This window comes from Megalobrama amblycephala, unplaced genomic scaffold (genome assembly GCF_018812025.1).
Source record: "Megalobrama amblycephala isolate DHTTF-2021 unplaced genomic scaffold, ASM1881202v1 scaffold416, whole genome shotgun sequence".
Taxonomy (NCBI): domain Eukaryota; kingdom Metazoa; phylum Chordata; class Actinopteri; order Cypriniformes; family Xenocyprididae; genus Megalobrama; species Megalobrama amblycephala.
The window spans coordinates 139,806-155,841 of NW_025953365.1; the positions used below are offsets into that span (position 1 = coordinate 139,806).

Below are 16,036 nucleotides of genomic sequence, written 5' to 3' on the forward strand. Positions count from 1 at the left end.
GCAGAAACTTCAATGACTTTCAATATCGTAGTCGTCTTGAGGAGCACGCCAACCTCCTGGTAATTATATCGGACAGTTTACATGTTCAGGTAATTTATTACTTTATAGATTTGTAGACTTTAAGGTTTTTATATCTGAATTCCGTAATTAAAATGATCATCTGCATTTGTTGACACTTTTTTGCCATTGAGATGAATTGGAAAAAGTCTCCCAATCAACCTGAATTCATACATGCACACACGTTTGTTTTGCTATCTTATTGGGGACATTCCATAGACTTATTGGTTTTATACTGTACAAACCGTATATTCTATCCCCCTACACTACCCCTAAACCTACCCATCACAGGAAACTTTCTGCATCAAAAAAACAAAAAACAAAAAAAAAACATAATTTAGTATGTTCATTAATCCATTGTACTCGTATACATACACAATGTACTATAAACCCATTATATATATATAATGTTTTATGATATAATGTTTTAGAACGACCTTGACCTCATCACCACAATCAATGAACTTCAAGAGGCTATAAAAGACTTATGTCTTCTGGTGGACCATATTTTCAACCCTCCTGTAAATGCCCCATATTCACTACCAATTTTACAGACCAGGGGACGGCCAAGGTAATTTAAATTTTAAGTTTGATGTTGCAATTTTGCAATTATTATTTTTTCAAGGCTTTTTCTTTAGGCTCATGTAAATCATAATCTGCTGTACAGTGGCACAGGGGAATCTGTCAGTTGATGGGTCCCTTTGACTTCCATAGGTTTTTTTTTTTTTTTTTTAATGCTATGGAAGTCAATAAGACCCATCAAATTTTTGTAACCAACATTCTTCTATGAAATATCTTCTGTGTCCACTGTTCATCAGAGAGAAAAAAAAAATCTTCTCGTCTTAATAAAAGTTAACCCATAAAACATTTTTAATTCTAACTTCCAGATATCACATCACAGCTGAACAACTTTTACAGTTGAGGACAACTGGTATGTCCTGGGTTTCCATAGCAAATGTCCTTGGCATTGGTATGTCCACTCTTTCTCGAAGACGAGCTGTCTTTGGACTACTCAACAATTATGATGCCATTCCAAATAGTCAGTTGGATGACATTATTCGAGACATCACTGCCCATACTTCTAATGTTGGTGAAAGACTAGTACAAGGTAGGCTGCACATTATGTACTTATACTATTTTAAATAATCTGTTTTCAATAACATTTTTAGAAAATTATATTTCAGAACTGTATTTTATTTTTATGTGTTAATTTTCTTTGTTTAATCTCAAGGAAGCATTAGAGCAAGGGGGTTTAGAGTCCAAAGGCATCGGGTTAGAGAGAGGATCCGTCTTATGGACCCAGCAGGAACTTTAATTCGCAGAAGACGGCTCATTAGAAGAAGAGTGTACAATGTGAGAGGATCAAATCATTTATGGTATGTAAGCTCGACAATGCAATTTTGGGACACTAACAAATCAGTAACAAGAACATATATTTATTTTTAAATTGTTTATATTGCGGTGTGTACCAGTATTTTTCTCAATTTCATTTATAAACAACATGTCAGGCAACTTTTATTATTGACAACCAATAAATAATTGGTTGTTAATAATAAAAGTTGCCTGACAAATAATGTTGTTTACATTTATGTAAGTATTAAGTTATAGGAGGTGAAATAATTAACACATCATTACTATGCCAACAACATGTGAATGAAATTTTAACAGAAAAAGTTACTGAGTCTCAAAATTTTAGGCAGCCAAGAGCTTGGTTATAAAATCATGTTTTTTATTCAGTGTAAAAAGAGGTAACCTGCAATTATTACCTTAAAGAGCTATCTGTACATGGTACCTATGCTTCAATTTCTTCAATTGTCAAATTAAACCTCTTATTTCTTTTAAAGGCATATTGACTCTAACCACAAACTGATTGCATGGAGATTTGTTCTTCATGGCTGCATCGATGGATTCAGCAGAACCGTCATTTATTTGAGATGTGCCACAAACAATCGTGCCAACACAGTGCTGTCATTTTTTCAAAGTGGTGTCTGTCAGTTTGGTTTACCTTTAAGAGTAAGGGGAGACAGAGGTATGGAAAATGTACAAGTAGCACAGTACATGATAGACAGAAGAGGTGCAGACCGAGGGAGTTTTATTGTGGGAAGAAGTGTGCACAATCAAAGGATTGAACGTCTCTGGGGGTATGTAAACAGGGTTGTATCGGACTTTTACAGGCAGCTTTTTCTATACATGGAGCATGTGGGCATTCTACACCCAGAAAATGAGATGGACTTATGGTCCTTGCACTATGTCTTTCTTGGTAGAATTCAGCGGTCCTGTGATCAGTTTGTCAGTCAATGGAATTACCACAGTCTAAGAACGGAGGGTGCCATGAGTCCACTGGCATTGTGGAATTCTGGCATGATTATTGAGCCAAACCTTGTCCTTAATGCATCTGACATAGAAGAGTATGGCATTGACTTTGTAGGGGAATATGAGACTGACACACAGGCCATCACAGTTCCGGAAAGCACATTTAGAGTTAGTGTTGCAGATACTGATAACCTGCAAACATTGCTGGATCCTCTATCAGATGATGGAAACTATGGAATACAGCACTACTTATTTGTATTTAACTATCTGTCATCACACTATACATAATAAAAATTTGCACACACAACACAAGAATTCATGTACAAACTTTAATTTTATACTTAAATTTTCAAAATCCATTATATATATATATATATATATTTGAACCTTTTAGCTTAGTAAAATTAATCCATAAAACAGTCAATTACAGTTCAAGTACTTTATAGAAAAATACAATTGTGTTCTTAGTATGTCCTCTGTAAACTGTATAACAATAAACTATTGAAGTGTTTTTATATTTTGTAGTCGTTTTTTCTTTCTTTTTTTCATCAGAACAAACAGTCACTAAAACTACATTTTAAAGTTAAAACTGAATTGAAAAATGTCTATTTTAGATAGAGGTGAACTTTAGCCTTTGGACAAACGTGTCTATATTTGTAAAGAACAGTAAACCGTAAAATGAAATTGATCCCATAATTTATTCATCCTCAAGCCATCCTAGTTGTATAGGACTTTTTTCTTTCAGCCGAACACAATCAAAGTTATATTAAATAATACCCTAGCTCTTCCTAGCTTTGTAATGGCATTGGATAGTGCCAGAGTTTTTGAAGCTCCAAAAAGCACATCCATTCATCAAAAAAGAAATCCATACGAGGTTTATTAACTCCTTGGAGTCGTATGGATTTCTTTTTTGATGAATGGATGTGCTTTTTGGAGCTTCAAAAACTCTGGCACTATCCAATGCCATTACAAAGCTAGGAAGAGCTAGGGTATTATTTAATATAACTTTGATTGTGTTCGGCTGAAAGAAGAAAGTCCTATACAACTAGTATGAATAAATTATGGGATCATTTTCATTTTACGGTAAACTATTACTCTCTAATATATTGAACATTTGGAAAATCAGGGCAGCATGATGAAGAACATGATCCAGAGCAAAATAATAAAGAATATTATAACAGATCTAAATTTTTCCAAACCCAACTGAGCCTTTTACTGCATCTATCAGCAGGTTTTGTAACTCTGATTCATCAAGTACCCCTCTTGGAAGGAAAAGCACCATTGAGCATGTTGATGCATAAGGCAGTCTCCGGCATCCGTCTTCTTGAGTGTAGAAGTCAATTTCAGCTTTTTTGGGAAAGCCAAGAGGAGGGACAGCATCAGCACCGGTCATGAATGTCAGAAGATCCTCAAACATCAGAGAGGTCTCTTTTTCTGTTAAGCACATTGTAAAACATCAATTCCCGATTTCACAGACAAGGTTTAAGCCTAGTTCTGGACTATGTGCTGTTTTAACTGAAATCAACTCGAATTGACATCTTTTAAAATATGTCAGTCATTGTTTTGTCTTTAGATGCACAACAGTATTTTTTTTTCTAAGGCACATTTATTAAAGGGTGAATAAAAAATTACATTATTTTCATTTTTGGGTGAACTAACCCTTTAAATCTACTTAACATTCTATACCCTGATTATTGTTAAAATGTAATCATTATTATTATTATTAGCTAATTACATTATATATGTACATTTCTGAAATTGCTTACATTGGACAGTCACCTTTGATAACAGATTACTCTAAAATGTAATGTTGACATATATTGTGAAAAGCGCTATACAAATAAAATTGAATTAAATTGAATTGAATTGAATTAATGTCCTAATGGAACTAAGGCCTAATCCTGGCTTAATATAAATCAGAGGTGGGGAACGTTGACCCTGGAGGGCCACTGTCCTGCAGTGTTTAGCTCCAACTCTAACTAAACACACCTGAAGCTAATCAAGGTCTTCAGGATTACTAAAGTTACAGGCAGGTGAGTGTTTTTTTTTTTATGGGTGGGAGCTAAACTCTGCAAGACAGGGGCCCTCCAGGATCAATGTTCCCTACTCCTGATCTAAACCCTGTCTATGAAGCCAAGCCCAAGTGAAATAACCAAGCTCTTAAACCAACATTATGAATGAAAAAACATTAATTATATTACAACCTACCCTGAATGCTGTTGAGTAAACATTCCCAAGCAAAGATGGTGTCCTCTTCAATCTGTCTGTGGTTGCTGCCTTCATCACTCCAGTTCACAACAAGAAGGTCTTTGAACTCATTTCTCGTCAGTGGCTTCTGAGTGTTAGTGAACAGAGGCTTGAATGCCATCCAGTTGTTTTCCACTGTCTGCCAAAGGGATCCACATGAATTAATTCCTGCCTTAAACTGTAAAATCATGCTAGCAGGCCTGGGGTAACAAACAGATAACAAACAAAATAAAGGTGTTTTATAATTGCACTGTTATAAAATTGTTTTAGGTTTGATGACAACATTACAGTTTGATATTGACTTAAGATATGTTGGCTTCTTTTACCTAAGATAAATGAAGTGTTTAATGACCAGGCTGTAAACTCTGGGCATTTCAGGAAGGCCAGCATTGTAGATCCAGGGTACCCCACATTCTGCAATCCAGTCTCCAAGAGAGGCCTTCAGTGAAATTAGGTCTCCCACACTTTTGCACTGCTTGATCTAAAAAGACCAGTTTTAGACAATATTAGATTACCATTTAATTGTTCATCAGATTAAACATATAGGTTATAAGTTACCTGTTGCAACTTTAACTGCACTTCATCATCAGGCAAGTCCTGAAAATCAAACCTATCCAACTGCCCTTCCTGTCCACACATCAACAAATACAAAGTTGGATGAAGGGCTTTAATGCCTGGGCCTCCATGAATCAGTGACCAAGCAATGAGTTTTCCACACGTGTAAAACCGGTTCTGTTCTAAGGCTGACTGGTTGTAGGCAAAAAAAACCTGGCCTTGCTTTCCTTCAAAAATTCCAAGTGCTGACTGTGCCTCGATCATTAAGAGCCTGATGGAAGGAAAATAATATTTGTTAGGGAGCAGTAAATAAACATTGTATACATTTTCAACTTAAAGTAGTCAATAGTTGATTCAGTTTATTACTTCAAATAAAGTTAGAATTAGGTTAAAATGTATGTACCAAGTACAAATGTTAGTGGACAAACTGCAGTACACAGAATAGTACATTTATTCTAGTTAGTATTTATGACTATTAGAAAGGCAATTTAATATTTCTTGATCTTTGAGATAAAAGTTAATTTTACTATAAAAATGTACTTTAACTTTCAGAACACAAAACTTCCCCCCAAGCTGATTATACCTAGTATCATACCTCACAATATCAAGTATGACTTGTACCCATGAGTTTAGCCTTTAATATTTTGTTTCAGTTTTTCAAGATGCAACATTTGTACCACCCAGACTAGCAGTAGAAGTGTTTATACAAACCTAAAGAACTCTCTTTGTGGCCCACCATGATCTTCAGCAGACTCTCCAACAAACTCAATTCGTGGAGTTCTGTGCCAAGCAAAGTAGCTCTTTGACAGAGCTTGACAGGCACTGTGAAGAATTTTTGACCGTCTTGCAACAACAATGGCACAATTTTCAGTGTCCAGGTGGTCTTTCTGGAATGATCTCAGAATGTCGGCCAAATCTGCTTCTTCCTAAATAAAGGTTGAGAAATGTAACATATGTTACAACAGAGACACGGAGGCAGAGGTATAAACAATCCAGGTGAGTTTATTTACATTAAGCAGAGCACTGGGTTATGGTAAGCAGATAAAGAGTTCTTGAGAGATGAATGGAATATAATACTGTCCTGATTTTGTCTTGCAGATGCAGGTGAAGAGATGAGATGGTTGAAGCTGGCGGAGACACTCACACACACAGGCAGGTAAGCACACAAGGAGAACGGGAGACGAAGGAGATGGAGGAGACAACTGGAGCAGGTAAGTATGGCGTTTGGAGTCCTTAAGGTAAGCATACATGTGAAGTAGTGCAAACGAGACCGGACAGTGAGTGTGTGTGAGTGTGGTGGCTTTATAGTGGTGGTAATGATGGTGCTGATAATATTCAGGTGGTGGTGATTAGTATGCTGGTGATTGAGTGCGTGGGTAAGGAAGTGAGGTGGAACCTGACGTGTCTGTGACAGTACCCCCCCTCCCACGGCCCGCTCCTGAGGGCCGCGGACCCCGACGTCGTGGTGGTCTTCCTCTAGGGCGTGGGGCAGGTCTGTCTGGGTGGTTGGCGTGGAAGGTCTGTAACAGGATAGGATCAAGGATATCATTCTTGGGAACCCATGAGCGTTCTTCGGGGCCATAGCCTTCCCAGTCGACGAGGTATTCTAGCTGACCACCACGGCGCCGGGAATCCAGGATTTCATGAACCACGTAAGCTGTGCCGTCCTCCAGGATGAGTGGAAGGGGGGGCTCGGCGGCTGCCACGTCAGGTTCTGTGGAGGGAACAACAGAAGGGTGGTGAGGCTTAAGCAGTGATACGTGGAATGTAGGATGGATTCTACTGTACTGTGCTGGGAGTTGGAGACGGTAGGTGACGGGGTTGATCTGCCGGATGATGGTGAACGGGCCAATGAAGCGGGACTCAGCTTCTTGCAGGGCAGACGCATCCTGATGTCCCTGGTGGACAGCCAGACCTTCTGCCCCGGTTGGTAGACAGGAGCTTCGGAGCGCCGAAGGTCGGCTGTCGTCTTGCGTCTGCGCAGGGCTCTCTGCAGTTGGTGATGAGCTGAGTCCCAAACCCTCTCGCTCTCCCGGAACCAGTAGTCGACTGCGGGGACGTTGGAAGGTTCCCCATCCCAGGGGAACAGCGGGGGTTGGTAGCCGAGTACGCACTGGAAGGGTGTCAGTCCAGTTGTGGCTTGGCGGAGGGAGTTCTGTGCGTACTCGGCCCAACCCAGGTACTGGTTCCAGGAGTTCTGGTGGCCGTGACAGAAGGTACGCAGGAAGCGGCCAATCTCCTGGATCTTGCGTTCCGTCTGCCCGTTCGACTGAGGATGGTATCCAGATGACAGGCTGACGGTCACACCCAGGAGGGAGAAGAAGGCTTTCCAGACGTGGGAGACGAACTGTGGTCCTCTGTCGGAGACTATATCTTCAGGTATTCCATAATGACGAAAAACATGATTAAACATCAACTCAGCAGTGACCATGGCGGTAGGTAGACCCTCCAGGGGTATCAGGCGGCAGGACTTTGAGAAGCGGTCTACCAGCACCAGGATGCACGTGTGACCGTCAGACTCAGGGAGATCTGTGACGAAGTCCACTCCCAGGTGTGACCAGGGTCTCTCAGGAACGGGCAGAGGTAGGAGCTTGCCGGTGGGAAGATGGCGAGGGCTCTTGGAGATGGCGCACTCCCTGCAGCCCTGCACGTACCTTCTGACATCGTTGGCCATGTTGGGCCACCAGAAGCGTTGTTTGAGCAACGAGAGGGTCTCATTGACCCCCGGGTGACCAGTGCCAAGTGAAGAGTGGGTATTGTGCAGGAGTGGAGTGCGACGTGCCCGTGTGACGTATTGCAAGCCTTGGGGGCAACCCGGCGGAGTGCGTGTGGAGGCATTGGAGGAGGGAATGGTTTCTTCGGACCACTGGATGGGGTTCACGAAGATGGACTCCGGCAGGATAGTTTCTGGATCTTCTGGCTTTTCCTCAGGGGAATGGAGGCGAGAAAGGGCGTCAGCTTTAGTGTTCTTTGAACCAGGACAGTAAGAGATGGAGAAATTGAACCTTGAGAAAAACATGGCCCAGCGAGCTTGGCGAGGGTTGAGTCTTTTGGCAGCCTTCAGATATTCAAGGTTCTTATGATCAGTGAGAACTTGGAATGGGTGAGCAGCCCCCTCCAACCAATGCCTCCACTCCTCGAGGGCAAGCTTGACGGCCAGGAGTTCGCGGTCACCGATGTCGTAATTGACCTCCGCCGGGTTGAGCTTGCGGGAGAAGAAGGCGCATGGATGGAGTCTACTTGGTGTCCCCTGCTGCTGCGATAGGACCGCTCCCACTCCGGTGGTGGAGGCGTCCACTTCCACGATGAATGGAAGATCCGGGTTAGGGTGGACGAGGAGGGGAGCGGTGGTGAAGGCTCTTTTGAGGGTCTCGAAGGCGTTGGTGGCTTGTAGGGACCAGGACAGAGACTTGGGCTGATTACGGAGTAGGTTGGTGAGTGGACTGACGATAGTACTGTAGTTCTTGATAAAACGGCGGTAGAAGTTGGAGAAACCTAGGAAGCGTTGGAGTTCTTTAATTGTGGATGGAGTGGGCCAGGACTGGATGGCGGAGACCTTCCCCTCGTCCATCCGGATGCCACTGTGATCTATCATGTACCCCAGGAATTGGACGGAGGGCTGGTGAAAGGAGCACTTTTCAGCTTTGAGGAAGAGTTGGAATTGCCGTAAGCATTGGAGGACCTCCGCAACGTGGTGGCGATGTTCGGCCAAGCTCCGGGAGTAGATGAGGATATCGTCAATATACACCAAAACGAACTTGTGGAGAAACTCCCGGAGCACCTCGTGTATGAAATCCTGGAATACGGAGGGGGCGTTGACCAGGCCATACGGCATGACGAGATACTCGTAGTGTCCGGTGGGCGTGACAAAGGCGGTCTTCCACTCGTCTCCCTCGCGTATCCGGATGAGGTTGTACGCGCTGCGGAGGTCCAGCTTGGTGAACACAGTGGCACCACGGAGATGTTCCAGGGCAGCTGGGACGAGGGGAAGCGGGTAGCGGAATTTGACTGTGGTTTTGTTGAGAGCACGGTAATCAATGCAGGGCCTCAAGCCTCCGTCCTTCTTCGCCACAAAAAAGAAGCTTGAAGCAGCAGGGGAAGTAGACGGGCGGATGTAACCTTGGTTGAGGGCCTCTTTGATGTATTCCTCCATGGCCTTCTCCTCCGGTATTGACAGGGGGTAAATACGTCCCCTGGGCACTGGTTCACCCGGTAGCAGATCGATGGCACAGTCCCATGGCCGGTGTGGAGGAAGCTTGGAGGCGCGTTGCGGGCAGAAAACGTCACTGAAGGGGGCGTAGTCCGGGGGAACATCCACGGAGCGCTTCTCTACAGGGCTTTCGATAGAGGTGGCGTTGATGGAGAGAGACTTGGAGAGTGGAGACTTCGGAACAGGAAGCGCCAGGAAGCAATCTGGAAAGCAGTGGTCGCCCCACTTCAGGACTTCGCCCGTGCGCCAGGAGATGGTGGGATTGTGTTGTTCAAGCCACGGGCGCCCCAGAACCACGTCAGCGGTGGACTCCTCCAGAACCAGCAGATGTATCTTTTCAGAGTGAAGAATGCCCACGCAGAGTTGAAGTGGTCCCACACAATGACGGATGTTTCTACAGCTCAGGGGTTTGCCCGTGATGGAGTGGATTTGATAGTTAACCGGAGACGGGGAGATCTTGAGCTTGAGTTGTCGACAGAGGGCGCCTGAGATGAAATTTCCTGCTGACCCTGAGTCGAGGAGCGCCACCACTGGAACAGAGGTATTTGCAGCAGTAAGAATTACAATAGTCGTGAGTGGTTTCATTTTCTGAATGGAGGGGAAAATAGCACTCACCACGGGCCGAGGAGGACGGGTTGGGCATGTGGAGATGACATGCCCCGGAGATCCACAATATAGGCATAAGTTCAGGGTCAGCCTTCTCTGTCTTTCACTTGAAGTGAGGCGAGAATGGTCAATTTGCATGGGCTCGGTGGCTGGTTCTGGGGAGCTGACGGGTTCTGACCGGCGGAGGAGGTTGGTGGTAGATGACTGGCCCTGGTGCTCGAGGAGACACGACTGCATACGAGAACCCACGCGGATAGCGAGTTGGATGAAGCGTTCGAGTCCCATTGAGTCCTCGTATGCAGCGAGATGCAGCCGCACGTTGGGTTCCAATCCCTGACGGAAAGTGGTGATGAGGGCTTGTTCATTCCATCCGCTGGTGGCGGCTAGCGTTCGGAACTGCAAGGCATATTCATTGACAGAGAGATTTCTTTGCTTTAGATTATAGAGTTTCTCACCAGTGGAAGAATCCGTCAGAGGTTTCCCGAAGACCTCACGGAAGTGAGAGACGAACGCCGAATATGACTGGACAACAGGGCCTTTCTGGGTCCACAGGGAATCTGCCCATTGCAGGGCCTTACCTTGCAGTTGCGAAATAATGAACGCTATTTTAGCCGTGTCGGTGGTGTAGAGGTGCGGCTGCATCTCCAGGACCAGTTCGCATTGGAGAAGGAATCCGCTGCATTCCTCCGCCGATCCTGAGTAGGGCGCCGGTTTGGCCATGGGACTGGCGGTGAATGATGGTGAAGGAGCGGTGATGGAGGGTGCGGAAGTTGCAGCGTTGGAGGGTGATGGTGACGATGGTTGTGGTGTGAGTGCTCGGCGCAGTGCGTCCACGAGCTCTTGAAACGGGTCGTTGGTGCTCATGCTGTGAAGTTGTTAAGGTCCGGTCTTCTGTTACAACAGAGACACGGAGGCAGAGGTATAAACAATCCAGGTGAGTTTATTTACATTAAGCAGAGCACTGGGTTATGGTAAGCAGATAAAGAGTTCTTGAGAGATGAAGGGAATATAATACTGTCCTGATTTTGTCTTGCAGATGCAGGTGAAGAGATGAGATGGTTGAAGCTGGCGGAGACACTCACACACACAGGCAGGTAAGCACACAAGGAGAACGGGAGACGAAGGAGATGGAGGAGACAACTGGAGCAGGTAAGTATGGCGTTTGGAGTCCTTAAGGTAAGCATACATGTGAAGTAGTGCAAACGAGACCGGACAGTGAGTGTGTGTGAGTGTGGTGGCTTTATAGTGGTGGTAATGATGGTGCTGATGATATTCAGGTGGTGTTGATTAGTATGCTGGTGATTGAGTGCGTGGGTAAGGAAGTGAGGTGGAACCTGACGTGTCTGTGACAGTATAATTGTTATTGTTATTATTAGCTATACATTTCATCTAAAGTGCCTGGTTAGTATGTACTCACAGAGTCTGAATTGGTGTAATCAGGAGAGCCCAACATAACCGGTTCTTCCTCTGTGTCTGTTACAACCACAAAGTCCTCCCTTAAAAAAAGAAAAAAAAACAAAAAAAAACCCTTTAACTTTTTTGAATTTTTGACTGCTAGATGCTATAATTGACAATCAGAATTAAGTATTCCATACCAACATACAATAATAATAATAATAATAATAATAATAACAAACCCAATCTGAACTTCAGAGTTTGAAAGTTCTTCATTTGCTGATGGGTTAACCCTGTAGTACACCTACAAAAAAATGCTATAAAAATTATTATTGTTTTTAAAGACACAGCAGAGACATTGTGCGATCACCTTTAAAAAAAAAAAAAAAAAAAAAAAAAAAAAAATAGACAAAAAATATACAAAATGTGTGTGTGTGTGTATATATATATATATATATATATATATATATATATATATATATATATATATATATACAAAGGACTACAAGGGAACCAGATTTTCATTTGTGCAAAATTAAAATATACAATACTCACATCTGGAGTTCCAGCATTCACCCATTCATAGATCACAGGGCTATCATTGTCCTAAAAAATTTATGTACTTTTAAAATTTGATAATGAAAATATCACAATTTTTCATTAATAAATATTTTAATTGTTTCATAACATTATTAGAAGCATCATTACAAAAAGAAATGCTACAAAGTTAACACACAGTTACCTGGACTGGAAGTGGAGAGGCAGATGTCAGTGGGACCAATGGTGATTCTGTAGTACTATGAGAGCACTGGGGTGTGCTTTGCTCCCATGATGATGTAGTGGCTGTAGAGTGGAACTGTCGTGTGTCGTGTGGCAACAGCTGCCCCTTCAGACAGTGGCAAAATTTTTCATTAACTCTCAATAATTATTATAATTGTTACATACCATTATTAGAAGCATCATAACAAAAATAACTGCTACAAACTTAACATGCAGTTACCTGGACCGGAAGTGTAGAGGTAGATGTCAGTGGGACCAATGGTGATTGTGTAGTACTATGAGAGCACTGGGGTGTGCTTTGCTCCCATGATGATGTAGTGGCTGTAGAGTGGAACTGTTGTGTGGGAACAGCTGCAGCTTCAGAAAGTGGCCGAGTTATAGAAACTGGTTCAGTTTCCAAAGGCATACTAGTTGTTGCCTGACACAATACAGGAGATGTTTCTTGCAGTTGGGATGTGACTACACCCACTGTCTGGACCAAAGGTGTTTCAGGTCTCTGTCCTGATGAAGGTGGCTGAGCATGTGTTGGATGGGCAGCAGTTGTCTGGGCTTGTAATGGTGCTTCAGCTAAAGTTTGAACCTGTGATAAATTCTAAAGAAAACATTTACATTATTATTAATTTGTCACATTTGTCCAAAGCAGCTTACAATGCAATAAAGGTTTGACTACATTCATGCATTACATGAGAATCAAATCTATGATTTTAGCATGGCTATCACTATATGCTCTACAAATATGTTTTAAAAGCCCATTAATTGACAGTTTGTACATAGTCAAATATAATTTCTATAATGTAATTCATAGATATGCAAACAAATATGATTTTAGTACAGCAATATATATTAAACAAAATTTCACACTTTCTGTGCTTAACAGTGTGTCCTCCTAGAATAAGTGACCCTACCTGATCAGGCTGAGACAGGTAAACAGAAGGGCGTACATAGATGACTCTGTCTTTAAAAAGCATGCAGAGGACGCTTCCAGTCAGTTCAACTCCAGGTTCCAGCGTAGGTTTGACCAGCTGTGTGTTTAAAGCTCTCAATATCTCCAATCTTACATTTAAAAAAGAAGGGAAATTACTTGTGTAATAATGTCAAAAGGGACAGATACTGACAAATTCTGAGATTTATGCTGAAAATTGGTTACTTAAGGCGAGACATAGGCAAAAACACTGTATTTTCAGGCACCTTTCAATTTTGAGATATTGCACTTTTTTGCTTTTCATAATTTTTTTTTTCTGTACTGGTGAATAGAAAACATCCAAAATACACATTTAAGTGTATATTTGCATTGCGTCAGATTTCAATAACTGTAAATATCTTTAAAGGCCATTTTTTTCTTGCTGTTGATAGTATTTTCTCATTCATGGAGTGATACAAAGAGATTTCCAACATTCACACCTTTGAAATTAATATGTCCAAAAAATTAAATGAGAATTTTGAACTTGACATCATCCAATATTCAGATTTTTGTTGTAGAAATGTATTTAAATTAGTACATATTTAATTAGATAATGCATCATTTGCATCATGCATATTTAAACATAACATTTTAGAAAACTTGTAATACAAAAAATGTTTTCGAATTTTAAATGCAATCAATTAGATGGGGAAATATGGTGATATTTATAAATCTCTTTTTTTATTCATATAATTTTTGTAAGGGATCTGTTATGACAAATATATTATTAACATGCAGTATTAAAACACTTAAACAACTAATTCCAGAGTTTGTTACTTACTCAGTGTCGAGTTGAAGTTTTGATTCATATATAGAACGAATATGCTGCAACACCTGCTGAGCATTCCAACGTTTTTGGAATTGTACTCCACTAATAATGTAACCATGACTCAGGAGCTGGACTCTAGCCATTCCCTTAGGGACAGCTGTAGTTTCCGGGGAGGTCAATAGACACACTTCTCTAATGAAGGGACCGCCAGTGTTTCTTTGGCACCTAAAGAAAATAAGAAAATGCAATTGTGCACTTGCTTTTTTTATCTAACATATCTTACTTGACTTCAGAGAGTTAAATACTCAATTATAAGTTTGTCTATGACTAGGCTAAATGCAAATACTTTGCTAGACGAATAGCACATTGTTATTCACTATTTTACCTTCTTCTCATGTTTACATGAGGCCTCACCACTGAAGTTACGTGCAAACTGGAATGCTGGAGTTGGTCTGGTTTGTGGCATACGGTTAAAAAGTCTTCGTGTCTCATTTTCTGAATTAATGTCTCTGTCCCCTAGAGCCTCCTCAATTCTGTTCAAAATGTCAGGAGTAGTTAAAATCGTTTCTACAATGCGCCTAGCCATTTGACCTCAACCATGTAGGCTACATTAATAATAGCAGAGGATTGTGGGTAAAATGTAAACGACTGGCGCCAAATAAACTTGTATTAGTTTAAATTGGTTAGCGCCGCGCTGGTGAGATTAGCTCGCGCCGTGCTGGTGAGATTAGCTCGCGCCGCGCTGCCCATTGGGTGGCGCTAGAAAACACGTCCGCGCTGCGCTGGTGAGATTAGCTCGCGCTGCGCTGGTGAGATTAGCTCGCGCCGCGCTGCCCATTGGGTGGCGCTAGGAAGCACGTCCATTTGTATAGGGTGTGAATTCTGTATAGAAGATGTGTAGATTTTTGGTAGATTTTTTGGCAATTTTGTGAAGGTGTCACACACACACTAAAAAAATTGAAAAGCTGTATTTAAAGTTGTCTTTTTTTTTGTTTGTTTGTTTTTTTATTTTTTATTTGTCATGTTCTTTTCTCAGATTGAGCTCCCTGACAATCTGACAGAAATGTCTTGTTGTGTCTTAAAAATGGGTAGGCTACATGCGGTTCATGTATGTCTTCTTTAGTCTGTTTGCTCTTTAGGTTTTGTACTGGCACACGTCACTTACACATTTTGCACTTACTGCGGAGTGTTGAGACTGTTTACATATTTGTGCCCATATGTACATTGAATGAATATTTTCTAAAATTGTATGATGTTTTTGTTGAGTTATTATTACACAATACTTTTTCTGACCTTTTTGAATCTTGCCCCTGACAAATAACCCAAATTACAAAAAAAGACTAAAACTAACACTAAAACTAATGAAAACTAAACTAAAACTAAGCATTTTCAAAAAATAAAAACTAAACTAAACTAGCAAACCCACTTTAAAAACTAATTAAAACTAAACTGAATTTGAAAACAAAAAATCAAAACGAAATAAAAATAAAAACTAATGAAAAATGCAAAACTATAATAACCTTGCTTCTTAATAATATTAATTCATCTTTATCACTAGGATACATACCGAAAACTTTTAAGCTGGCTATTATTAAACCTCTTATTAAAAAAACACAACTTGATCCTAGAGAATTAGCCAATTACAGGCTGATCTCGAATCTACCTTTTCTGACAAAAATACTAGAAAAGGCAGTATCATCACAACTATGTTTCTTTTTAGAAAGAAATGGTATATGTGAGTATTTCCAGTCAGGATTTAGACCGTACCATAGTACTGAGACTGCTCTCATTAGAGTTACAAATGAGTTTCTCTTATCATCAGATCTTGGCTGTATTTCTCTATTAGTGTTACTGGATCTGTGTGCTGCATTCGACACTATCGACCACAACATTCTTTTAAAGGATTAGTTCACTTTGAAATGAAAATTAGCTCAAGCTTTACTCACCCTCAAGCCATCCCACAGTAGGTGTATATGACTTTCTTCTTTCTGATGAACATAATCACAGAAATATTGATAAATATCCTGACGCATCCAAGCTTTATAATGGCAGTGATAGGGTCCAATGAGTATGAGCTGAAGATAGTGCTTCCATCCACATCCATCCATCATAAATATGTGCTCCACACGGCTCCAGAGGGTTA

At 41.4% G+C, this 16,036-nt stretch overlaps 2 protein-coding genes across 3 annotated transcripts; one reads left to right on the plus strand and one right to left on the minus strand.

Annotated features, from left to right (window-relative positions):
• Window positions 1-307: 307 nt before the first annotated feature.
• LOC125261463 lies at window positions 308-3,099 on the plus strand. Of its 2 annotated transcripts, XM_048180026.1 has the most exons (4): window positions 308-628; window positions 945-1,165; window positions 1,289-1,433; window positions 1,902-3,099. In XM_048180026.1, the coding sequence occupies exons 2-4, from the start codon at window positions 991-993 to the stop codon at window positions 2,656-2,658; spliced, it is 1,077 nt and encodes a 358-aa protein (XP_048035983.1). In that variant the 5' UTR covers window positions 308-628; window positions 945-990; the 3' UTR covers window positions 2,659-3,099. The 2 variants fall into 2 exon arrangements, with proteins under 2 accessions (XP_048035983.1, XP_048035984.1); XM_048180027.1 differs by lacking the exon at window positions 308-628 and having other exon boundaries at window positions 651-1,165.
• A 282-nt stretch (window positions 3,100-3,381) lies between these two features.
• LOC125261470 (G2/M phase-specific E3 ubiquitin-protein ligase-like) lies at window positions 3,382-11,746 on the minus strand. The gene is made up of 7 exons (XM_048180034.1): window positions 11,626-11,746; window positions 11,406-11,484; window positions 5,884-6,098; window positions 5,176-5,443; window positions 4,944-5,098; window positions 4,579-4,817; window positions 3,382-3,804 (listed from the first exon to the last, which is right to left on the minus strand). The coding sequence occupies exons 2-7, from the start codon at window positions 11,439-11,441 to the stop codon at window positions 3,554-3,556; spliced, it is 1,164 nt and encodes a 387-aa protein (XP_048035991.1). The 5' UTR covers window positions 11,442-11,484; window positions 11,626-11,746; the 3' UTR covers window positions 3,382-3,553.
• Between the last annotated feature and the right edge of the window lie 4,290 nt (window positions 11,747-16,036).